Here is a 26,252-nt window from a genome sequence, read left to right as displayed (position 1 = left end):
CCTCCTAGAGAAACTGGTGCGGTCTAGACAAGTGGTCTGAGCGGTGGGTGGGGATCTGGCTGACAGGCCACACCCAGAACGTGGTAGGAAATCGCTCCTTTTCAAACCAGCAGCTTGTCACAAGTGGGGTCCCCTGGGATGGATTTTGGGACCAACGCTGTTTAGTATCTTCATAACTGATCTGATTATGGGATCACGTGTACCCTGAAGAAGTTCGATGATGATACCAAACTGAGTGGGGAAGTGGGCCCTTGGAAGGGAGAGCCATCCTGCAGGAAGACCTGGCTAGGCTGGAAGGGGCGGCTAACAAGAACCTTATGAAGTTTAACAAGGACAAGCGTAAGGTCTTGCACCTGGGATAACATAATCCAGGAGTGCAGCAGAGACTGGGATCTCCCTGGGTAAGGAGCAGCTCTGTGGAAAGAGACCTGGGGTCCTGGTGAACAATGAGCTCAATATGAGTGAACAGTGTGCTGCTGCGGCAGAGACAGCCAACAGGTTGATGAGTTGCATCAACAAGGGCATCACCAGAGATAAAGAAGTCATTATCCCACTCTACTCAAAGCCTGTCAGGCCACACCTAGAATACTGTATTCAACTTTGGGCCCTGCTATACAAAAAAAGATGTGGACAGGCTGGAGAGGGTCCAGAGATGGGCCACAGAGATAATCAAAGGGTTGATAAGCCTGCCGTATGAGGAAGGGCTGAGAACTGGGTTTGTTCAGCCTTGAGAAGAGAAAGCTTAGGGGAGACCCTATCACTATGTTCCAGTGTTCAAAGAGTGGCTACAAAGATGGAGGGTCCCATTTTACAAGGAGTCACATGGAAAAGACTAGGGATAATGGGTATAAGTTACTCTTGGGGAGATTCCAATTGGACACAAGAGAATAATTTTTCAAAATGAGAATAATCAGCCACTGGAATGATCTCCCCAGGGAAGTGGTGGATTCCCCAACATTGGACACTTTGAAGATTCAGCTGGACAGGGTGCTGGGCCATCCTGTCTAGACCATGATTTTGCCAAGAAAAGTTGGACCAGATGATCCTTAAGGTCCCTTCCAACCTGCTATTCTGTGATTCTATGAATAGTAACATCAAATGAAAGATATATGATGGGATTAGTTACAAATTACCATAATTCAATTGTAAAGTCCTGGTGAGCCAGACAGGGAATAGGTCTTGATTTATGCTTTTAAAGATGAGAGGACACATGCTCTTAAAGGACAAAAAAAATAAGTTATGTTTGGGTGTAAAACATGTCTTTCTGAACAAGGAGAGCAAGGTCTGTGTTCAGAAGGGTTGTCAAGAAACAGGGCTTCTCGGGAGTGATCCTTCAAGAAAATTAAAGTTTAACATCTGTGCATGACAACTGTGTGAAGGTTCAGGTAGAAACTTAATGAGCATGTGTTATTTTTAGGCTACCAACCATTTGATTAATGTGAACCTTGATAGTAAAGACAAGAGAGAGCCTCTCTTTAAATCCCTACCTGGCTTTGCTGTAACACCGAGATAGATAGATAGATAGATAGATAGATAGATAGATAGATAGATAGATAGATAGATAGACAGATAGATAGGATAGATAGATAGATAGATGATAGATAGATAGATAGATAGATAGATAGATAGATAGATAGATAGAGAGATATCTCAGAGTAGGGCACTATGAGAGTCTGAGCTGAGTAGGAGAATGAAGGAGCAGCTGTACAGCACCCGTTAGTGCTCATTACTCCATCCAACAGTGTCATGACTGCTACGGCATGAGCTGATTTCAGTATCGCACCTCGAGGTATGGCACGCCGGCTGAATCAAGATTTACTGACATCCATTGGCACGGGCGGATGATCAGTGCGGCTGGTGTAGCACAAACTGTCACATTTCGTGTTTTTCTGATAGGGCAGAAGTTGTGGTGAGTCAGCTGGTAACGGGATAGTTCCCAGATCTGACATTTGAACGGTGCCAACGAGAGAAACATGGAGACTCCACAGCTAAGCCAAGGCACACATTCATCCTCAGAAATTTATTCAGTAAATTTTCACCTCCTTCTCATGTTTACAAACAGATCTGGTTTCCTTGAATATGTCCATTATTTAAAGATACTAAGCAAATATTTTTCTGGGACCTAGTCTTAAGGATTCTTGAGCAGTCCGGTTGAGGTGTTCAGTGCTGAAAATCCAGAATGTTTCAGTGAAGAGAATCAATTGTGTGGTGTGGGCTCACTTGATGACAGGGTGCATTTTCAGATGCCATCTACACATTCATTTGTCATCGAAGTCCTGCCAGTGCTACTTAAAAGGTGCTGAATATTCCTTCCAGTTGTCTTTGAAGAAAGAGATCCTGAGGGCACAGTTTGATGCTGATACAAGTGGCTGATCTTGGAGAAAATTTTTACTATAATTGCCTAGTCCTAATTCCTGGTGGGAATCTAAGGGGTAGAGAAATAAGATAGTAGACAGACATATTAGCCAATAAATGAAAGATTGAAGTGGATGTAATGCAGTTAAAATATTTCATGGAAGAAGAGCGAGGGAAAAGAGGAAGGGATGGATGAAAGGAAGGAAGGAAGGAGGACAGGCTTCGTTCTGTAATAAAATCTCTTGCCGTAATTAAATCAGTTAGCTCAATTGTTAGTGATAACATCCAAGGAAAAAATAGTAAGGGATATCAGGTGGAAACACTGCCCAGAAGACACTGGAATTTAAAATCCACCCAAGATCAATTCTAGAAACTTCAGTTCATTTTTTTTTTTCTCCTTTTTCTTTCCAGGTTTCTTATATCAAAACTCCAAAGCAAGTAGATGAATTTATTGAAATCCAGAGCTCAACAGGCACCTGGTACCAGCGGTGGCTGGTCAGAATCACAACGACTTTCAAACAGGTAAAGAGAAGAAAACCATCCCACAGGGGCCTTTGAACTTCAGGCTAGAGTTGCTTGAGGTCATTGTGTCTTGAAACCCTGACTCCCACTCAGAGAGGTCTTTTGGTTTGCCAAGGGCTGTGATCTGATTGCACTTGCCATGCAGATGTGTGCATCTGCAAACCACCACACTGCCAGCCAGGCCCCAAAATACCCCAGGGAGCGTCACTGTAGTACAATCGTGCAGAGCTTCCAGGATGAGCCACAGCCCCAAGTGCTTGACTCTTCCTCTGAGCAGATAAATATCGATTATCTCTCCCCCAGGCTTAAGTGAATTTATCACCCGCAGTGGATTCAGAAGAGCATTTGCTCCTTGTTCCTGCTGAGACCGAGTTTCTAACAATGTTATATTGTCTCTTCAGCTAATTTAACCTCTCACACATGCTGTATTGCTTACTTATGTCCATGCAGAACTCTGTGGAAAGTCTTACTAGATCTTCTGGTCTAGGAGGATAAGCTTAAAGTAGAGGAGAGCCTTTCTTAAATAATAGCAATGCAGGTGCTATTCTATTACTATATTTATGTAGCAAAATAAGAGCACGAGGAGTTACATCCCCTCATGTTCCTCGCAGTTCTGCAGCAGGTCAAGAAAAGCATATCTTGGTCTGTCTCCTGCTCTGCTTGGCTCCATCCCTACCTGAGTTCATTTTATACCTCTTAAAAGTGCCATCTGTGTTTGGGTTTTTGCTCTTCAGTGAGCTTTGGACCTCAGTTTGAAAGTATCCCTGAGATCATACATGTATTTGAAAAGACAAAATTGTCAGACGATCTGAGAACAGGCTCATACCTACATTTACTGATACAACCCTAGTCATGCACTTCAGTTCATTACAGAGGGTTCAAACCAAGTATCCTGGCACGTAGCTGAATAAGTGATCTTTTTGTAAGCCGTTTATCTTAATATAATTTTGAACAAACACTGAAGCCACACATCTGACCTTCCCCCAGTGAGCCCTTTTTACTGACATTCAATTTATGATGCACTCAGAAATTAATTTGTCAAGTGTCTGCTAGGGTGTCCTTGCAGCTAATTCCTTCTTGTGGAATTGTAGGTCTGGGACAACGTGCTATATTGTTTAACAGCCCAGTACAGGATGAACACACTGATGCTGGCTGTGGTTTGGTTTACAATGGCCTTAAGGTAAGGTACTGCTTTAACTTTTTCAGGAAACTAGAGGGTCCTCCAAGTTTGAATAATTATTTATACATTTAAATAAACTATTACAGAATTAGTCCTGGTCTTATTTTTAACATCGTTGTGTACTAAGCCTTGCTCTCATACAAACTATTGATCAATCTGCTTGTTTATATGAGAGGACAAGGTGCTTTGGAGCAAATCAGGACTTGAGAAGTGGTCAGTAGGGCAGTAGTATATCAACTTCCTCACCTTTAGATCTTTCATTTAATCTTGTCCACACAGAAAAAGACACAACCTTACCTGATTCTCAGCTGTTCCTTTGTCTAGATCAAAACTATTCAGGTGAGCCTAAATCTAAACTACAGGTAAATTTTGTCTAACTCTCACTTAAACCTCACACTTGCAGAAAACCCCCTTCTGGGGAAGGTTCCGAATATCTTACTGCTCCGTTAGTCTCTTGGGCAGCAAAGGATAGCACATAGCTGTATTTCCCAGCATGAAATTAATTGTCCTGCTTTAAGTGAATGAAGAGGGATCAACACGCTTCTGAAATCAGCTGAGCGTAACACTTTGCTCAGTCCTGTGGCAGAGCTGAGCAAGAATTTGTGTCAGAAATGTACTTGCGTTAGGAGTTTAACGAGTTTACAAGTTACGAAGTAGATCATTGGAAAAGCACCGCGATGTTTGCAGTACTCGTATCTTGTATCCCTAATGTGTCTCCCATTCTGCTGTAGTTACTATGGCCTTATTGTCTGGTTCCCTGATATGATCCGCTATCTACAAGAAGAGGCATATGAATCCCGAGTGAAGATCTTTGATGAGGAAGAAGTGTCACACTTCACCTTTAATTTCACCCTGGAAAACCAGATCCATAGAAACGGGGAATACAGAAATGATAAGTAAGTGAACAGAACTTGTTTTGATGCATGTGAACCAAAATACTTTTTTTTTTTTTTTTAATTTTTTCTACCAACTCAAAAAAATCTCTGTTGTTCTTTTGGACCCACAATCTATATCTCTCAAATCCCAAAGGCATTTTCCCACAGACCCAATACCCTTTTTATCCTGTTTTCCACCCTCTCTGCCTCTGCCCACCCCTTGCTGGGTGCCCACCTGGCTGTGCGGAGCAGCTCTGGATGCAGAGGTGACTTCTCTTTCTTTAGCCCACACTGACATCTGCTGGGCTCGGGCAGCAGAGACCATCACTTAAACTGTTCTGCTGCTGCATTTCCAAACCAAAAAAACTATTTTCCCTTGAAGTCCTTGATATGACTTACCCTGGTCTCCATCCTGCAGCCCATCAGTGCGAGCTGTGTCGTGTCCCGTCATACTGGTGTGCTTCTCCCGCACCAGCCAGCATCTCCCAACAGAATGACTGTGTCACCTTTTCTTCTAGTGCTTTGAAATCAGCAAAGTTACTCTAGCAGAAAATCATTGCTTGACTCCCTTTCTTCTACTGTTTGGGCTGGGCCTGGTGTTTTTCCTTCTGCATCCAGCCTGGACTCCAATCACTCTTACTTTCCTAAATCCCAATAAAAGGGGTGGAAAAATACCCCTATGTAAATTCTGTGAAGATCCCATTGCCCCAGATAGACTAGACAGGTCTAGTCTATCTCCAGCTGCCTTGCACTGTGTGGGCAGGTCCCACTGGATGTTCAGTGTTACACAAAAACCTCATTGTTCTAATCTTCACAGGTGAAACCATACCTGGTTGCCCAGCCAGCTTGTTCCTCTTCGCTCAGAAACTATTTGTCTCCATTTCCTTGGCTTATAGACATTAGTGGGGGACCCCACCATGTGTCCTCATGTCTTCTTGGAGACCTTCCCTGCAGCAAGGAGCTGTGCTTGATGGTGCAAATCTAACCCCCCTAATTCCTATTCCCCTGCCTACAGAGCAGCCAAACAGTCTTGCGAGAAGTGGATGGTGGTTAAATTTAGGGACTGAGGACCCGTATCTTATGCCCAGAGGAGATGTTCAGTTTTCACTAACTATTGACAACTGAGGATGCTCAACACCTTGCAGGATGAAGACATAAAACTGTGATGTATATCACTATTCTCCTGCCTTGGTCCTCTCCAATTCAAAACCTCAAAACCTGATCAAGCTACATTCCAGTAATGCCCAGGGCATATCTCAATATGATTTATAGCTGTGTTTTCTCTCCAGTCCTTGGCTGTGAGTTAAAACTCCATTGAACACCAGTCCATTGCTGTATGACTCTTTTAAAGATGGATGTTAAGAAAACAAACTGCAGGCAAAGGGCTTCTAACAGCCTTTGGGAGTAAATACATCACAGGCTATTACTGAGCAAATGCAGATCAGCTTAAGTTTTGCTGTAACCTATGAGACCTTCTACATGGAACAAAAGACTTGAATAGTCTTCTTGTGGTATTTTGTGCATTAATAATATCTGTTAGTAGCTCCAGTTAAGAAGCCCTGCAGTGCTCATTTAATGGTGTAAACAGCCATCATGCTACACTGTGTTGTAAGTGCTCAATTCAATTAAGTTTCTGGGTATATGTTAGAAGGCTTTTTATTTGGTGACAGTAGTGGCCTCCTTAACTAGAGCAATAATGCTTGCTCTTAAGAGCTCCTTACATCTTCCAAACATGTCCGTGCATTAACTAATACATCTTCTCAGTGTCCCTGCAACATTTCACGGGTAAATCAATATTGTGTCATCCTTCAGGCAGGCAGGTCAGACATGTCAAGCTTCCCATCAGAGGAGAAATCAATCACCTGGCACAGTTGATTATTTTTAGAGTAATCTGTTTGCATTACATGATAAGCAATAGTCCTTGACAGAGATGGTTACAAGCAGAACTCTGATAATCTCCCAACTCTCTCTAGAAATTCTGCTACATTTTTGCTTAAAAAATCACTTTGAGTTTAAACAACTGTCAGAAGCCTTTCACCAAATGGCTCAACGGGCTCCCGATAATGTCTGGTTTTATTTATGCTGGAGGAAGGGACAGAATAAAGAAGGCAGCTAGGTCAGCTTACAAGGAAAATGCCGTGCACTGAGTAAAATTATGTCTTCTTCAGATGGACTAGTACTGAACATGAGAGGATTTATGTCCAGTCAGCCTTAGAAGAACATTTGTTTTTACATGTGACTATTTTGAAGAATAGAAGACCTGCAAAAAATCCTAAAAGATCCATCTCTCTTTAAAAGAACCCTCTTCAAACCCTTCTCTCCAAAAATACGTAAGCATGGAGTTGGAAGGACAGTTATGCATTCAAGCAACACATTTTCTCTAAATGACCCTAAAAATTGCCATTAGTGCTCCGTTTCTTGACATGGCCATTACATGCCGTACAGTGTAGAAAATACCTTAAAGCACAAAGTGAAGTTCTGTTTCCTGACCCACAGATTTATTGGCATGAAATTCAAGGAAGTGAGATTTGAGGATTCATTATTTGAGGAATGCTACTTTGAAGATGTGACATCCAGCGAGACCTTCTTTGAAAACTGCACCATCATCTCGACTGTCTTTTATAATACTGGTAACGGGATTCCTGCTATGGTCTCATGTCCGTAATTTGGAACTCTTTTAGAACATTCTGGGGGAAAGGACGATAGGGATCTGTGTGTTTGTGTGTGTGGAGGGTATTGAGAGCAGTGATGGAAAAAATGGGGTGGTGCATTTGGAAGGAGTATGCATTTGGAAACACTCCATCAGTGTTTTTAACCACATGGATTCTGGTGTCACTGGCTGCTGTGTGGGAAATGCAAAAGTCAGACCTTGGCAGGTTAAAGGAATGGCAAAATGCTTAGCACTTCAACAGCTCGATTCAACAAAGTTGGCTTAAAATATAATTTTAACCAACCCGTGGTTGATGATTGTACGGTCATAAGCAGTAAGATATTCATTAATTTATCCTGAAAAAGCTTTTCACTTCTACTCTAATAGAGACAAACCATAATGCCATGAAAGCAAGAGCCATCATTGCCCTGTCCTTGTGGCATGGGGATACTGGTCCAGGTGACTCCACAAATAAAAGAAGTATACGAACTTCCACCCCCACCCCCACCCCCCCGCAGGTGCCAAGCATGCAGCTAGAATTTGCCACTAAGATAAAATCTCCCTGGCTATTTCCATTTGATGAGGAGCTCCTCTCAGATCCTTGGTTTGGTTTTGATCCCGACTCCTGTTGCTGCTATATGAAGGGAGATCAGCCAAGCAGGATCAAGACTTTGCCTCTTTCCCTCGCAGATCTCTATGAACACAAATTCATCAACTGTAGGCTCATAAACAGCACGTTTATGAAGGAGAAGGAAGGCTGCCACCTGGACTTTGAGGAGGACAATGATTTCCTGATCTACCTGGTCAGCTTCCTGGGCAGCCTATCTGTGCTGCCGGGCAACATCATCTCTGCGTTACTCATGGACAAAATAGGGAGGATAAAGATGATTGGTGAGTGGGGATGATGGGAGCATGGCATAGATTGTGGGTAGCAGCACGGCTCTGCAAAGAGCCAAGGTCAGTGTGAAGGTCTCACTGCATCTGCACACGCCAACGCAAGCCGAGCTGACTCAGGTGGGGATAAGTCATTCCCATACCAAATGGAGCAGAAGGGTGAGGCAAGTGATCTACTCTGTGGCAGTAGGGAAGTTACCTGCTCCCCACCTCCCCACCCTGCTCTTCTGTGTATCTGTGACATCATCCGTTTTTATTTTGACTTTTATGTCAAAGCCTGTATGTTTATCCAGTGCTCAGTACAACAGGGTCGGAGCTGAAGCAGGACCTCTTGGTGCTGTTGTGTTGCTGCTGATGTTCATAGCACTCTGTATAAATAAATAACCACTTTGCTTGTAGCAATGAATATTCACAAAGATTATTTGATGTGGCTACTTGACAGCCCAGAGTTCCCTCTTTTGGTTTTCTGATTTTCAAAGGATTTCACAGACAGCTTCAGAGAGCAAATGGCAGAATAACTGACCATATCACAGCCAAGCAAGATGACACCCTTTAGCGTTATGGGAATAAATTATCACCTTATCAGCTTCATATTACTCTAGGAATTTCTGGTATTGCTTCCTCCAGGGTTCAGACCTTGGTCTCCAGGTACTGTGGGAGTCATGCCTCGAGGGACAGCCAAGTGAGTTTAATAAAATCAGGGATGTGGCTCATGGGTAAGGGATGACTCACTCTTGAGCTCACCTATCTCTCTTTTTTGAGAACAGAAGGAAGGTTAGTTAGCTTAGCCTTACCATTAGACAGGTTAAGGTAAGCAAGATGACCCCATCAGCGTGTCAGGAATGTATGCTGGGGAGGGGGAAATAAGTGGTCATGTAGCGAATTTGGAAGAGACCCAAATAAGCTGGAGGGTCTGTGGGAAATAAATTAAATAAAGATGAATGAGAATCAGATTGTCCACGCTGCAAACATGTCAGCATTTCAACATTTTCGTCTGGAATGGAGATGACAGCTGGAATCCTGAATGCTTATTTCTCCTGCAGAATGAAAAGTACAGGACAAAAATTAGTAACGACATGCTGAAATGTTTCACTGTGGAATTTTCAATTGAAACAGCCTTCTGGCATCGCACCCATATCACTCTGTTGAACATATTATTTCTGGTCAGATTAACATGAAAACTGAATTTCGCTTTTGCGTTATGCGCCTCGCTGGGACTTCAGTTTTATCATGTTCTGCTAAACTCTCTCCTGTACCAAAGGCCAGATCTCTTGGTGCACACATGTTGACCCTAATGCTGCACTGTACCTCTTCAGCAGAGGGAATATCCACACTGCAGCAGGGGATGTGGTTTGGCTGGGTACCATGGAAGGGAAGTGGAAATGGAGTCCTGCATGGCAGCTTCTCACAGGAAGGGTGGTAAAATGCACAGTGGTAAAATGCAACATAATGTCCAAAATGAAGCATTTTAGTTCCAGTTCATCAACCAAATTATTTCGGATGGTGTCAAATTGATTCAAAAAAGCAAACAAACAAACTTGTTAGGTTTCCTGGTAACAAATGGAGATACTTCAGCAACAACAGAACGCTCCAGTGAAAGATACTTTAATTTTGTAAAATCTGCCTCTTTCAGGTGAAAATTCCCAGCGGGGTAGAAGGCAGTGATGTAGCCATTAACATTTCTGAATCTGAACTGTGTCTCACTGAGCATGAACGCTCCCACTTTCTCCCTTGGTGGTGTTCATAAAATAATGGCTCCTGTGCAAATGTGCCATGAAATCTAATGATGTCCTTATAATTAAGAGACCTCAAGTGCTTCATACAATTGACTGTACATTATCCTAATTGAGACTATAAATGTGTCAAGTGATTTCAATATGATACGAAATGCACCAGCTCTTCACCCAAAACTCAAGCTGGAAAACCTTCGCAATGGTTCTTCCTCCTCATTGACTTTCATGTTTACTTGCCTCTGCTCTTCCTGGGTCCATCTGGAAGTCTGAGGTGCTGGAAACCTGCCTGGAAAAGCCTGTCTTCAGAGTTTCCATAGAGTAGGACTATCGGCAAGATCAGGTGGTCATTGAGAACATTTTCAAGCTGGTTTCCAGCATCAGAGAGCGAGAGATAGGCAGCATCAAGGTATTTTGGGATTCTTTCAGATTTAATTTGTTTAGGGGTTGAAATGCCATCATTTGAAAGCCATCTTTATCAACAAATGCGTTTGCTCAACTGTGGACAGGGGAAACTGGTGCCAAAAGTTTTCTCTTGGTTTCGCCCCACAGGTGGCTCAATGTTGATCTCAGCAGTGTGCTGCTTCTTTCTCTTTTTCGGCAACAGCGAGTCAGCAATGATCGGCTGGCAGTGCCTCTTCTGCGGGGCCAGCATTGCTGCCTGGAACGCCCTGGACGTGATCACCGTGGAGCTCTACCCCACTGACAAAAGGTGCTCAGGATATTTCTCCTTTTAGTCTCCACCCTCTGACGTTGGCCTCCCAGTTCCTGATGGAAAAAGTCAATGCTCATTCTAGATACATGTAGATGGGGGAGATGTAATTTTTTTTTTTTTTTAAATTTTCACCAGTCCTTAAGGGCTGGGTAGTCCTGCAGCTATAGTGGATCAGCACAGACATTTGCAAATATAATTCTGCATGCACAGTACCTGGGGAGTCGCATGGGGGCATGGAAACTCCAGGCAGATAAATACGGGGTCTGCCATTTCCATGGATGTGCATGGAGGACTGGCCTTTCAGCCTGTATCCCCCAGCCTCTTGTCACAGCTCACCGCTGTGACAGCCTTCCCCTCCACAGCCTGGAGACAACCATATGCACAAAATGGCTTGGGAGATGAGGCAGCACAGGAAACTTTGAGAGAATATGCTGCAGATGAAATTTTTCTTTGCAAGACCACTGTAAGCTTTTTTGCCTTTGTCAGGCTGTTGGGGGAAGCCAAGAGGGAAGGAGGACTGTGCTTTGAAGGCAGTGTGCTTTTAGCTGCTGGGTGAAGCAGACTTTGGGGGAGAACCTGGATTATTTCTCTGGTGACAACCCACTCCAGTCAGTGCTGGAAGAGCTTTGATATGTTTTAGAGCAGATTGTGTCCTGCTGTCTTTGGGGAGGGGAAAGGCTGTCATAGCAGGTCACACTAGGGCAAGGAAGAAACTGAGATGAAAAGGAGAAATGAGTACACACAGATATTCTCCTCATTCACACAAACATGCAAAACACTGACATCTATTTATTTATTTATCTGTTTATTCATTTATTTATTTAGCCTGGCTTTGCTTGCTAGAAGCATAGCCTGGGCAACATAAGAGCGTTCACAAAATTACCCATCCAGATCTTCTGTAGTTTGGAGGTTCTCTCCCTCTTAACCCTTTCTTTCTACTTTTCTTCCCCACAGGGCAACAGCCTTTGGCATCCTCAATGGGCTTTGCAAGTTTGGTGCCATCCTGGGGAACTCAATCTTTGCCTCCTTCGTAGGGATCACCAAGGTGGTTCCCATCCTTCTGGCTTCCTCTGCTCTTGTTGGAGGTGGCCTGCTCGCTTTGCGCCTGCCAGAGACTCGAGAACAGGTCCTGATGTGAGCGACTGAGCCAGGGGGGTCGGGGGGGCAGACGTAGAAGAACAAAAAAAAAAAGAGCCATGTTTGGAAAAATCAAAATGTCCATTTCTACACTGTTCTGTTGATACCTCAACGAGAGAGGTCAGAGGGAAAGAGGAGCCCAAAGGGATAAAAATGAAACCCCTAGTTTCTGACCCTTTTACAGCCAGGACTGGTGCATGCAGCTACCACACACCTCTCGCAGAGCTTGGGTTTAACCTTGCCTACACTGGGAGTCTACCCTTTCCCTCTCCACCCCGTGTAACTACACAGGACTCGAACAGCAGCTTCGTGCATGTGTGTGCCTGTGTGGGTGTGAGCGTGTCCGGCGGGAGAACAGATCCTGACCCCCTTATGCCTTTGCCGAGCTGTGAGATACTGCCTGCCTTGCCCAGCGCTCCTTGGCAATTCATAGCAGCTGTGCTCAGACACGAGGGGCATCCGAAGGGGAGGCAGGTAACCAACCTACTGTAGGTGAGCTCCAGCAATAGCGACAAGAGCTACAAATGTGGCTAGTGACCCTAGCTGTCTTGATTTGGGGGTTACCACTCGGAAGAGTGAGAGAGCCCTGATTTCTGGAGGACATGAGGGTGAGTGCTCAGCTCTCTCAGAAGAATTGGGGTCTCAAAGCCCTTTACTGTCTTCACTTGGGCATAGAGAATCACTAAGCACCTTCTTGGTCTGGGAGATAAATATATACATAATTTTATATATATATATGTATTTACACATACTTGCAAACGTACATAAACACACTGAAGTGATAAGCTATTGAAATTTGTAATTTTGAATTTCTGCACCCTTAAGAAGATCTTAAGAGACACTAAAAACTTATCCCTCTAATTCAAGATTATCTGGGTTCATGACCAGTTTAGTGACACTTCATTCTTTATATCCAGACACGAAATATTTAAATGTATTGATGGCTGGGAATATATATTTCTATGATAAGATTTTTTTTTTCCTACAACTTTCACAGAGTAGAAATTGGTATGATGTTGGAGCATTCCACAAACCAAATGTGTATATAGTATCCAGTGTAAATAGGGGACTTTTTGTCTAATACCTAGAGTATGGTAACTGAATTTACCAGCATTTTAGCCATATTATTTAAAGAATATGATGCTTGATTTTCATATATATTTGGGTCTCATTGAAACACTGTAAGCACAGTTACTTAAAGCCATTTAACTTGTTACACAGGGGATGCACACAGCAAGCTTTCACTGTACAGAACATTAAATTCTCCATTAAGTGTTACAGTTAAGGTTGATATCCTCTAAAGATAATTTCTGAAATTCATATGCCCTTTTTATCATACAACTTAAGTCCTGTTGCGCCTAAAAGCAAACTGAGTTGTGTATTTTTTGATATATTTTCTCGGGAAGCAAGCATGAAATGCTTACTGTTAAATAACACGCCAATGCTCACAACTGACTAGATAGCACTAATTAGACCCTTTCAACAATCATCTCAGCAATAGACCAGAATTGATCAGAAACTGTCACATAATGCAGGGAATTTGTCTCACCAGGATATTTTGTGACATAAAAATTCTTTTGTACTTCTGCTAATGATTTTCCTACTTACCTTTCCTTGGATCCCTCGTTTTTTGTCTTTCCTTTTTATCGTTTTTTGTTTGTTTTTAAGAAAAACATGCAGGGCTGGGCTGAAATCCAGCAGAACTGAAGTCTAACACCTCTGCCTTCAACTGCACAGTCAAACACACTAAGAGCTGACACCAAGGCCAGCCCCACACGACTGTGGGAGTCAGTATTGGTGCTGCTGCAGAGGACAGATGAAAGACACAGAGTGTGGTTAGATCACAAGAAGCAAATCCTTGCTGATGAAACAAAACCCTCCGATAAGCATCAATTTTATCATTGTGTCAATCAGGGATAAACACGGTACAGCTAGGCTACAATGGGCTCTTTGGGATTTTTAAGATTTATGAAATGGATAAAATTACAAGCTGCTGTAATAACTGAGCTTATTATGCCCCATTTCTTCATTTTATGAGTATCTTAGGGCCTTTTTTTGATTTGTCTTCAAAACAGCAAGGTTCCTCCTCTAAGGTAGGAGTGAATGTAATTATGTCCTTTGGCAGCGGTTCACAGCTTCTGTTGAGAATCACAGCCCAGAATGTGTTGGGTTGGTTTTTTTTTTTCTTTAAGAATGTCTGGTCCTTTTGCATGGTGAGAAGCAGCTAAATACGTATTTCAACACAAAAGATCACCATGGTCTTTATGTTTCATCCATTTTGTTGGGCTGTGCATGCCAATTACCACACTGCAATTGGGGGGGGAAAAAAAAAAAAAGTTTCATTTTCTGGATGACTCTGTTGTGCTGCTCTGTGGAGCCAGAACTTACCTCTATTTTACGAAGCCCTCCTATTTACCTACCATCCTAAGCTCTGACAGCAAACCTGACTGTGTTCTCCATTGACATTGTACAATGACAGTAATGACATCACTTATTTTGCAAAACTTCTCTGTTAATTTTCAGAGAAGGAAGAAATTGATGTCTTGAGGAGATAGAAAAGGCAAGGCAATATTAGGAAATATTATCAAATCTTAGAAACTTTTCTTCTTTACAGAATGGCTCTTTCACAGGCTGCTAAACCTCACCTTCGAGAGATTAGCTGGGACAAGCTAAAGAGCAATAGGATCTTGTTGTTAATGTCACCTGGACTGCCCATGTGACTGTAAAAACTCTTTGCATCCCTAAAATGCATGGGTCAGTCACCCGAGGGCTAGGAGACAATGCACATGTGTCTTGACAAGGCTTCTATCCCTGACTTGACCAGGGAGTTCATGACCTAATAGGAAAGGGGAAACACAGGCTTCAGCTGGTACACAGGGGCCTGGGAAGGGAGAACAGCAAACAGAGAAGGAAAAGCTAAGGGGAAATCATACCATCTAGCCTTAGATACCTACGAGTTAGATGTCTGGATCTGAACTCATCGCCCTGGGTTCCCATTATTCTCAGCTGAAAGGCATAGGCAATACATGTGACCATGCTCAGGCACTGTGCCGAGAAGAAGATGGCTTGCCCTGGATAGCCGTGCTCCTCTTCTTCCATAACAGAGAAATCCAGGGCAACGGCTCCAGCTCAGGCTTTTGCCTTTGTGACACCTGGGCTGATGTCTCCCATCCAACTTCAGTGTGAACAAGGCTTAATACTCCTGATGTGTTTGTTTATTGTCCTTGTCATGGTGTAAATCAGTGTAGGCTTCACACTACTGCTCTCTAGAGCAAAATGGTTGATGGGTGCAGTCCCCTCAGTGTTGGCCGTGTTTTGATTTGGGTCTCAGTTTCAAGCTGTGGTCTACCTGCTAGGCTGAGCCTGAGCCGCAGAGCTCTGGAGCACCGTGCAGGGGAGGATTTCTCATCAGGCACCTCCTCTGATGCTCAGCTTTATTTCTACTGTAAAATCAGCATTACACCTGCATTGCAAGAGTCAGCATGCCTCCTCCAGTGGTTCCCCCTGCCTACGTTTGCCACAGTGAACAGTCTCCTTGTCTTGGAGTTTTGATACACTGGACCATCCACAGGGGAGAGGAAAACTGCTGACCACCAGTCCACTGATAATCCCTGCAGAGCACTGTTTCCTTGGATTCATGAACTTTACTGCAACACGGGCACAGAGGACCAAGACAGAGGACTTGCCTTAAATCCCAAAGACCTCTTCTAGAAGACAGCTGTACCTCTTCATCCATGTGTGGCACACCAGTCCAGCCACTTAGCCAGGGACTTTGTGGCATGGGAAAGGTGGTTCTAGGAAACTCAAACTGGCCTGCTGTGACTTAGTTTCTTTATCTGTACAGCAATGTAATGTGGGTCACAGGAGGAGTTCATTACTGAGCTTCTGAGCATGCAGAAACAGACATTTAGAGCACTGTTGATACTATTATAAAAGGTGAGTGGTATTATGATAAGAGTTCTGCCTCCTTATATTCCCTGTTGATTTAACTAGCTGTCGTACGCCTATTCCTTTACTTCAGTTGTGCAGGACAGCTTCTGCCACTGCCTTTGGCTCTGCTACATCCTACTGGTGGTGGCTGCAGCTTGGGACTGGATGGAGCGATCCCCTCCTTGCCCATATGATCTTCATCCCCTTGAAATGCTATGTGACTTACAAACAGTGGTGGATGGATCTTTTGGACTAAGAAAAGGGTCACTCCTGGAAACCCCATATCCAGAGCCAGATGTTCTGCACGCTGGGGAGTGGTCAGGCAGCCCGATGTCCTTCGATGATGCTGGAGAGATGCACTAAGGGATATTCCCTGAGCCTGAAAGTGGTGCAGCTCCAAGGCTGGGTTTACAGAGCGAGGCTGCATGGAGCTGAGCTTTCTGCAGATGTGCAGGTCTCTTCCAGGTCCTGCTTTGAGACCTCCAACAACAGAGTATACTCTGGTACTGTTAAGGAGGCCCTAGGTCCATTTACGTTCCCTGCTTATGTCCTTTGACTTTCCAAAGGGCACACAAAATTGGAGAGTATATTTCTAGGTTTATGTAGATTTGAGCCCCATATATTATATTTCCATGGAATTTCTCCCTCAGTTTCTTACCCTCGTATTAGCAAATGCTGCTTTTAGGAAGAATCAAGCCTGGGAACTGCGAAGGAAACAAAATGAAAGAAATTTCTTTGCTGTATGTGATGCTAGTGCTGCATAAATGTACATACACTGCAATTTCCACTGTAAATAACACCCAGTGTTGTGCATTTAATGAAATGTTTCATTTAGATGTTCTGTCAACTCTGTGTGTGAAATAGCCAATTCCAGTCTCTTCGTTCCTTTTCTTCATTTGAAACCTTTCTTTTTTTTTTTTTTTTTTTTTTTTTTTTTTTTTTTTTTTTTTTTTTTAATTTTTATTTGATCTATGTCTGGTTGTCACTGGAAATTGCAGCTGTTCCAATGGACTTTGTTTTTTGTTCTCTCCATCACATTAAAAAGCTGGAAGAAAAAGAATTACTCTTGTAGTGTTTGTGTTTAATGTGCACTTTGAGTCCTTTTACAAGGGCTGCTGTGGGTGACTTTGTACCCTGACAATGTGGGTACTTCCTCTGATGTTTACTACTTGTACAGCCTTACTCTCTCAAAAAAACCCACCTCGATTAAGTCTCCATTCTATTTTTTTTTTTTTCCACAATGTGTGCTTTCTACCACACTACATGAGAAAAATCTTTATCCTGAAATGTTTTCTGGTGGAGGAAGCATGGAATATTTTTAAGTGCCATGCAAAGCTGGAAAGCTAAACTCTGTATTGTAACAAGAATACGTCCGAAAAAAAGTGCTGCTTCTTGTAGCTTGACACACCGTTTGATCATAGTCTACACTCTCACGGATGTATTTCTAAAGATGTGTGCTTAATGTTTTATTTGCAGCTCTTTGGATACACTTAACTGTCCACCCCATGCTTTCAGAGCAGGGTGATAGAGACCTGCACAACATCAGCTCCATGGGAATAGCTCATGGCACAGGCAGCTGGCAGACCATGGGGTTTAGGCACTAATTTCATCTTTATGTATTCCATAAAATACAGAGATGTCTCTTCCCCCAGACCCACTGACGGTCAGCGGGGTTTTGATTCTGAGTCAACTCTGGCTTGTTGATAAGACATTCAGATGCTGAAAGGTTGTCAGGTCAGTCAGCCTTTAGTCCTCTCTTCATGTACACTGCATATGCAACATGCTAAAGGTAGCATTCAAGTGTGAGATAAAGAGCCAGAAGATACTGGAAATGTAATAAAGGAACCATGAAGGTATCTCTATCATTAGGAGACTAAATCAGGCATCTTTTTTCAGCGGAGGTTCAGCGGGGTCCCATAGGACCCATCTGAGCAGGGGTCCCACGACAGCAGCAGTCTGGGGGAGCTGGTAAGGACTGGTCTCAGGGGGGAGCTGGTAAGGATGGTTCTCAGATGGGAGCTGACAGCTGTGAAGTTTGCAATGCTCATGTCCAACTGTGGAGTAGAAGAGCTGTGGAGTCAACAGCCCCTAAGCCCCTTCTGTGTGTTCTGCCTTTATGCAGAAAACCATGTATTAGCAAACACTGTCAAAAAGCATTTTCTAACAAGTGGGTTTTTAAATAAAGGTCAGAGATTTACACTGAAAGCCTTGGAGGTGCTTTCAAGTGGTCCTTACTGCAGGCTAGCTGACATTCTGCATAAGGCTGGAATCTCAGTAATCAGGAAAAACCCATATTTGAATGTTCAGACAAAGCTGCTGATAAAACCGGTGCATAAAAAAACAAAAAACAAAAAAACAAAACAACAACAACAACAACAACAACCACAACCAAAAAAAACACAAAAAAACCAACACCCCCCAAAAAAACCCCAAAACCAACCAAAACCCCACCTGACTAATTTTAAAGTGGGGCACAGAATTTAAGAGCAGGATTATGTGACACAGCATAGGATGGACTGTATGATAAGAAAACCTTTGCAAACCTGTGTTCTATTTTTCCATATTGATGATTCTGCCTTAACCATCTCATGTTTCTCACTATGTGGAGTTTCCAGCACAGATTCTTGTAGCTACCAGTAAATGACCCATATTCCCTGGATGTGCAGGCTCACCCAAGCTGTCACAGAAGGTTACCAGGTGGAGGAAGAAGGCTGGAAATGACAGCATTCCCAGCAGCCACTAAAACCATCAAGAGGCCTGAGTGATGCTTCTCAATTGTGAAGTGATTTGATATTAGGAATATGATTTAGATTAGCTTATGGTACGGGCCCATCATTTTATCAGTGCTCCTGTATCTCAGACCCTGGGTTTGGGGCTTGACATAGAGATTGAACTTGACAATTTGAGTTCATGTTTGTTGAAAAGTCTGAGGAAGAGCACCAACTTGGGCAGACACTTGGTGCTGGGAAATGGAGCCTTGTTTTTCCAGCTTGTGGCAGAAATTGGTGGAGACTGAGTACCCTGACAATGCACAAACACTGATGGGACTTTGTGGCTGATATTGAGTCTGTGTGTTTCTCAGACTAGATTCTTGTAAGCAGATGTATGTACAAAGAAAGAACTAGCCAAAGAATTTCCCACAGATCTTTTTTTTTTTTACTGTTCTCAGTGGGCAAGGATAATTAACTGAAGAACTTGCAGCTGCCTTGGCCCATGATAATGTAAACAGTTAGGGCTTATATCGAATGTTTAACATTTGAAGTGTATAGTTATTACTGCACTAACCCATAAAGAACTATTCGAAAAAAATTACAAGCGGGATATAGATTTATTGTTCAGCACTTGTTTCACCTATAAAAATATGTGTGTGTCTATACCTGCATCTATATGTACGCATATGCATTTATATGTAAAACTGAATTATTACACATAACCTGACTGATTCTGCCTCAGCCTTTTCGGGCCCGAAGTTAGTCTCAGTAAGACCAGAAGATGGCAGCAGTTGAACACAGCATACACTGCTGGCCCCTGCTCAGCAGCTGATGCAGGGCTGTCTGCAGGAGGCTGCCCCGGGACACACATGATGCGCGGACAGGGGCCTGCAGCGTCTGACCCCCGGAAAGTCAGGGGAAAACGCAGTGATTAGATAGTTTAGAGTGGAAAGAGCCCTCTCTAGTGCCAAAGCTTTTGAAATGGGAGCTGTGCAAACCTGAAGCAAAGCAAATGTAATTATCGGGGCGAAAATACGAGAGTTTCTGCTTCAGTAGATTAGTGCAATGGTTTTCAAGCTTTCCTAGTCTGCAGCTCCTAAGTGTTTTCCAGGAGAGATTTAAATGCCTTGCAAAACCATGGTGAGACTCCAGTTAGAGGAGAAAAGCTCTGGGCTGGCCAGTGCCTTACCCGCAGACCTCGGGACAGATCAGCACAAGCAGTGGCTGCTGGGACAGCCTGCTGAGGAGCTGGGCTTTGCAAGGTCTCCAGCCCAGCTGCTCATGGCAAGATGTCACCAGCACTGCTTCACGGGTTCCTCCTTCTCCAGTCTCAAGCACAGGCAGAATCTTCTGCAGCTGAAGTCTTAAAATGAGAAGTCTCCCTCCAGAGCGGTTTCATGAACCCCTCCTGCATCCCTGTATCATGACTAAGACAAGGGACAATACATATTTTTAAGTGCTTTGCTTATCACCTCAAAGCAACCTGTGGCCACAAATCCTCAGTTCCTTCCCTAACCCGCTGAAAATTAACCAGGTAACACCAACAAACATTGCAATTCTTCTTACAGCTTGTAGAAAGCATGGAGCCCAACCTGAGGTCTGCGATCCAGCCAGGTGGGGCTCTACCCCAGCCTTCGGAGCTCACTCCCCCCACAGCTCCCACCACAGCTTACACTGCCAGTTTCTCCCTGAGAACCGGGAGTTTGTTTCCCTGGAAAGATTTTGCTTCACCACAGAAAATAAACAAAAGAGCTATCCAGTAAATACAAACAGACCAAAGCCAGATCGCAAGTGGTTTCATTCCTCTCTTTTGTAAACCTGTCAAAGTAAAGAGGCTTACTCCGGGGATGACATATTTTCCCAGGGTTGCAGCCGTGGTGGCGAGCCACGGGCAGGACAGCAGCTGGAGCAGGCTGTGGGGTTTCAGAAGAAGCGGGTAATATTTCTCCAGAGGGAGCCCTTTCTTAGCCTTGAAATCTTCTGCTTCAGGCTGGGAAGAGAGCATTGTACTTCGTTTCTTGAAATATATCTTTGAATGATAAATACAGCACTTTTATCCTTTCTCATTCAGGGTAAGAGCTTTGAAAACTTCCCAGCAGCCGCGTTCCTTTCCTTAGACCCCTGAACAACAAACTGCTCCGCAGAAACCAGCCACATACTGAGCCCTTAGGCCTATAAATATTTCAGAACAACTTTTCTAAAGTCCTCATTTGACCCAAAGACACCGTGAAGAGTTTGAAGCCCTGGCTCGGCCCAGCTGTAGGGCCCTGCTATGTCACTTTGTCCCCTTGCACATCCCATCTTCAAGAGGAGAGGAATATTGTCACCTTTGTGTTGGTGTCTGGGGTGGATCTCTTGCTCTGTGTGTGGTCACTCTCTAAGCTGCATTATGCACCCGAGAGACCTTCTTTGACAGATTTGCAGAGGTTTTGGGGTGCCAGTTACTATTCAGTGTCCTGAAACTCTGTGACTTTGCTGGCATTTATCTCTGGTATTGCAGAATGTCCCTCCTTCAGGCTAGTTAAAACATCTTTTTCTTTTAAGTAGTGCAAATTTAAATCCAAGTAACCAGTTCCTCTATCTCCTTAGGTCAAAGTTCAGTATAAAATTTGCGTGGGATAAATTCTGGTTAAGGAGAAAAAAGAAGTAACTCTGGGTGAATGCCACACCCATCACAGGAGTTCAAGGCTGAAGTTAAGTGTATCCTTAAATCATGACCATGATTACTGCAACCATCTGATGTTTACTGGGGATGAAATATTGCCTTAGATAGGCTTCAGAGATCAGATTTCACAAATTGGAAATCCAAATGGGAAAATGATGCAGAGAAATGCTAAAAAACAAACAAAACCCCCCCGATTCAAACACAAACCCTTTTCTGGCTGTTACCTGGTCTTGAAACCTGAGTTTTAGCAATTTAAGATTTTTATGGTTACTTTACTTTTAGTTCTGGGAGGAATTATTGTGTAGAAATTTTGATATCCCAGTCTGCTCCTCAGCAATGCACAGGTGGCCTAAACAGCCTGCTGATACTTGTCTCAGACTGCTCCATCCAGAGCAGTGAGAAGGTAAACCTCTTACACCCTCTGAGAGAGGAAAGACTAAAGTTTATATCCACTGTTGCAGAAGTAAATGATGTCACAGACAAGCTGAAAGATTTTCCCAGCTCACACCCTGTGCTTGTAGGGGAGAATTTGTCACCCTTTACTGGAAATCTTGTTCACATGGGGATGGTGTTTTGAAGAATTTCAGTGACAAGAGGAGTAGCTTTGAGATTGTCTCCACTCAAGCCCAAGCTGAGGGGAAACAGAGAGTGAGCTTGCATATGAATTTTAACATGATACTGTCTGGACTTTATCAGAAGAATAGAACATTTTATTCTTCAGGGTTGTCTTTCTGGTATAATTTACCAGCACAGAATGCTGAACCCTTGCAAAGAAACAGAACAATCTCAGATAATTTCCAAGAACCACAAGTAACATAGACAAAAAGCTTGTTATGCATGAAATAGTTGCTTCTGATGAAGTGGGCATGTGATCTTAAACAAAGTTGCTATTCTTGAAAAGTCTTCACCCCAGTGGTCTCATGCTGAAGGATGCACTAAAATATGAGCAATCACCAAGCTAATCAGAAGGCAATAATCCCCTTCTGACCGCTAGTATCCATTTGGTGTGAGGCATTGCAATGGGCCTTTCCAACGGCTTCTGGCTTCTCCCAGTATTAGGAGAAGTAAATTCGGTGGTGGAGTGGCTCACTGGAAAGCTGATAGTTCTTTCTAACTTCAGAAGAAAGCCTTTCTGAACTAGATCTCTGAGGTGATTCATGGCAAAACAAAATCTGGGCAAATCACCTTCTGTTTCCTTTTCTTTCTCCTTTTATTTTTAATCTTTTTGTCTTCAGGTATGACTTCCCCAAGTATCCACCCTTGTTTGAGGCAGTTAGAATCTGGTGACATGATGCAAATGCAATGTTGATTTTTAAGCAAGATTATGTAAATCCAGTATGTTCAGTCACTGTAGTCCTGGGAATTCCCTTATCAGCAACATAATCATTGAGAATTAATTCCTCCAGTATGTGAGATAGTGGCAGGGAAGGAATAAGGGCTGAGCTAATCACCAGGCATATCTCAGCCAGGATTTCCTTGTGTATGACAAGAAATCAGCAAAAAGTGACATGTTTGTACAACAGAGATTTCCACTGCAATGGCCTTGCTTTTCGAAGGGCACACCAGTCATTCTTGTACAACTGCACAAAGCATTAAAACCAATGTGGAGGAAAATCTAGATCTTTCTATTTGTCACATAGGGATCCTAATCTAGTTTGGTGTCTGCCCTTGAGCTGATTTAGGGATAAAGCATTACAGTTTTCTGTCCTGAGCTGCTCTGCAGACAGAGCCCTGAGCTATCAGTCCTTGTGTTCCCCTTTCACTCTGTAACAAGAGCCTTTTGCCTGACATTACACTTACGAGTAAAGTCCTTGAATGGGGGCCTGATTAATTGGGTTTCGAAATGAGACACAGGGAATGATGCTGTCAGTACCTATATTATGTCCTTGCATCCTTCCTACTACCTATCTTCACAACTCACAAGTGACTACTTTGTTTTCCTTTGGACATAATTTAGTTTTATTTATTGTCACTGCTGTTATTACTATGCATAAAAGAAATTATCAAGGTAACCTGGCTGATGGACTTTCAAGCATTTGGTAATGACTTCTGCAAATCACAAAGAAAAATGTACCTTCCAAACTGAGGTATAAGCAAAACCAGGGCAAGGTGATCATGAGCTTTAAAGAATAGGTGTCCTTTCAAGTCAAAGATTCATTCCAGATTGAGATTATCATGCCGTAAATAATGCACCTGAGTCTTTGACAATAGGAAGCAAATTTACCCTGTTGCAAATACACTAATCACTAGCCTAGCAACTCGTGTTATTAGCTGAGAATAATTATTTTTGCCAAGGAAAGTACAGACCTTCAAAGGAGATAACATCTTAAATCACAGCAAATTTTAATTTAAATTCAAAGTGTAGGAATGTACATAATGCCCCATCTCCGTTATCTGGCTGGGATGGTGTCATTATAGTGTTTTAAAGACAGCCCAAATCATTGAACTAAATACCTGCAGTCTAACACTTTCCAATTCCATTTTCTCCTTGTCAGACTGTGTAATTGATATTTGTACTGGAGGTAACAAACAGGAAAATATGAAGGTGCTGATAACTGTGCCATTACTGTCTCTTAAACTGACTGAGAGATGGTGAGGCCTGGGTGACAGGGAGGAACTGGTAACTTTTGTGATAGGATATAAAACCATTCACATGGCCTAAGTCTGTAGTCACTGCCTGCTTGGACTGGGATAGGTATGTGATCTGATCCTGGCTTGTCACGACATCTCATGTGATCACTAGCAGAAAGCTCAGTCCTGCAAAGCGCCAAATCCATTGACTTCAGCAAGAACTCAGCTTGCTGCAAAATATGTCTGGATTTGGAGATTCAGCCACTGGCAGGTGGCATAAAATTGGGCTCTCCCTGCAAACCTCCCAACTTAAGATGCATCTGCAGGGACAGACAGAGGAAGTTGAATTGTTTGCAGTTGACTGATGTCTATCTTCCATGATTCGTGGTGTCTTGAGGGCTGACATCTCCCATCTACAGTCCTATCCAGGAAGGGGATCTATTCTGTTCCCCTTGTCCCCAACTCAAGGACAGGGTAATGGAATCTGTTTCATGGGCTTTGTTGATCAGAGTGAATCCACCAGGTGAATTAGAGCGATTTTTCTGCCTCTGTGGGAGTTTGTTTCCTCCACTGGATGCCTTGGGTTCAGTAAGAACACTTCTTCAGCAGAAAATGGCTTAAAGGTGTCAAACTATGGTGAAGGTCAGGTGATTGCAAAACTTTTCTCTGAAGAAGACTCCCAGAGGCAGCTCTGGAAGATTTTCACAAACACACATCTGAAATTATACAAGCTACACACCGCATTCAAGATGCTCGATTACACTCACATTTTATTCCCAAGCACAAATACAAATAAGCTAGATGAGCATATTCAAATGATTCTTGAATCTCTACTCATCACTCCAAGTGCTCTACCTGGAGATCCAAAGTTTATTGCCTATTAATAGTATGCGTGCAACTGGAAGAGAAAAACGTGTGTCCTAAAGTCAGGACTCTGTGACTAGTCAGACCCCAGGAATTCCCTGTCTAGGGTTTTTGTGTCCTGAGGAACACAGAAACCTGTCAGAAGGGCAGGGGCAGAAAGACACGGGTTTAGAAGTGATTCCCAACAGATGTACAAGAGGTTCTTGGTTCACTGAAGACCTGGCTACAGTGGAATGGAGGCAGAAGGACAAGGCCGTGGCTGTAAAATGCAAATGACAGATGGCAGGTTTTAAAAGGTGACATTCTGGCACCACAGAGTTCAAGTTCCTCGAATTTTCATATGGCAGAGCTAAATCTAATTTTCTTGAGCTCACCTGTGTTTCTGCAGTTTGCAGCAGAAACCTTCAGGGGTCAGGTCTCTCAGACGCCACATTGACACAACTCCAGAAAACCTGAATCAATTCAGTGGAGCACTTTGCAAGATCTATGTTGACGATACTGATACAAGTATTCCTCTTTTACCAGTCTGATGCTATCTATGCCTATGCCTTGGGGAGAGTTAAACGTATGCCTAGGCAGGTCTTTTCTGAGGAGTCAGCTGCAACAATGGGCCCTCTCCCACTCCAGAGGTAACATCAAACCAAAAGCTAGTACCTATCTGCAGACTGCTGCCTCTCCAGGTGCTGCAGCAAGCTTTTCCTTGGCCATCATAGGTCTGAAGCTATGTAAATGCCCAAAACCTTAATCTTCTCTATTGCTTTCTGATCCTTTTCATGTTTTGCTTTAGAGTTTGTCCAACACAAAGTGCAACAGGGTTGTTGGGTTGGGGAGATGCAAATGGACTTCAGAGGTGACCCTAAGTCTGAAGCCTTTGAAAACCAGGACTTTGGTGTTGAAATTACTCATCAGGAAAAGAAAACAAAAGAAGACACCACTCCATCCCCCTTCAAACGTGAGTCGTTTGTTGAGAGCATCTTCCGGGGTGATAGATAATTGCTATCCGTTCCGCCTCCAAAGCAGCTCAAATCAGCCTGGTGACATTTGTCACAAATGGAGGCAGTTATTAATAGGCTGCATACTTACAAGACTTCTTTACAATGCAAATTGCTTCTTACTGAGCTGCCTTTATCCCAGATTTTGGGCCATTTTAACCATATATTCCTGACATTTCACTCCTCAGTGAAAAGAGTGAAAAGCCCAATTGAATCCAAATAGCTTGGGGCAGCACCAGAAGCTCAGGAGATGTTCCAGAAGGGATGTAGGACATTGCTCCAGCAAGGCTTCTGATGCCTCCCTTATTGGTAAAACAATTACCAGAATAAGTCCCAGAACAGGGCCAATATACTTGTCATCCACTGGTCACTACCGGAGGAGAACAAGATGCCTGTACCCATCCACTTGGTAATGCTGATTGAATAAGTTTAATTTACTGGATTTCATAAACACTTTAGCA

The 26,252-nt window shown here is 43.3% G+C and overlaps 1 protein-coding gene across 4 annotated transcripts in view; it reads left to right on the top strand.

Annotated features, from left to right (window-relative positions):
* Positions 1 to 16,822, top strand: part of SV2B (synaptic vesicle glycoprotein 2B) — a 69,300-nt gene extending 52,478 nt beyond the window's left edge. For all 4 annotated transcript variants that reach the window (XM_026855756.1, XM_026855753.1, XM_026855755.1 and 1 more), the window contains 7 exons: positions 2,767 to 2,877; positions 3,969 to 4,057; positions 4,789 to 4,953; positions 7,429 to 7,562; positions 8,273 to 8,473; positions 10,759 to 10,918; positions 11,876 to 16,822. In XM_026855756.1, coding sequence (XP_026711557.1) covers positions 2,767 to 2,877; positions 3,969 to 4,057; positions 4,789 to 4,953; positions 7,429 to 7,562; positions 8,273 to 8,473; positions 10,759 to 10,918; positions 11,876 to 12,059 — 1,044 coding nt within the window. In that variant the 3' untranslated portion in view covers positions 12,060 to 16,822. The remainder of the gene's footprint in view (positions 1 to 2,766; positions 2,878 to 3,968; positions 4,058 to 4,788; positions 4,954 to 7,428; positions 7,563 to 8,272; positions 8,474 to 10,758; positions 10,919 to 11,875) is intronic.
* Positions 16,823 to 26,252: the final 9,430 nt, after the last annotated feature.

This window comes from Athene cunicularia (assembly GCF_003259725.1).
Source record: "Athene cunicularia isolate RWA chromosome 10 unlocalized genomic scaffold, athCun1 chr10_part1, whole genome shotgun sequence".
Classification (NCBI taxonomy): domain Eukaryota; kingdom Metazoa; phylum Chordata; class Aves; order Strigiformes; family Strigidae; genus Athene; species Athene cunicularia.
Note: the sequence above shows the minus strand (reverse complement) of the source record. Positions and strands in the feature narration are given on the sequence as shown.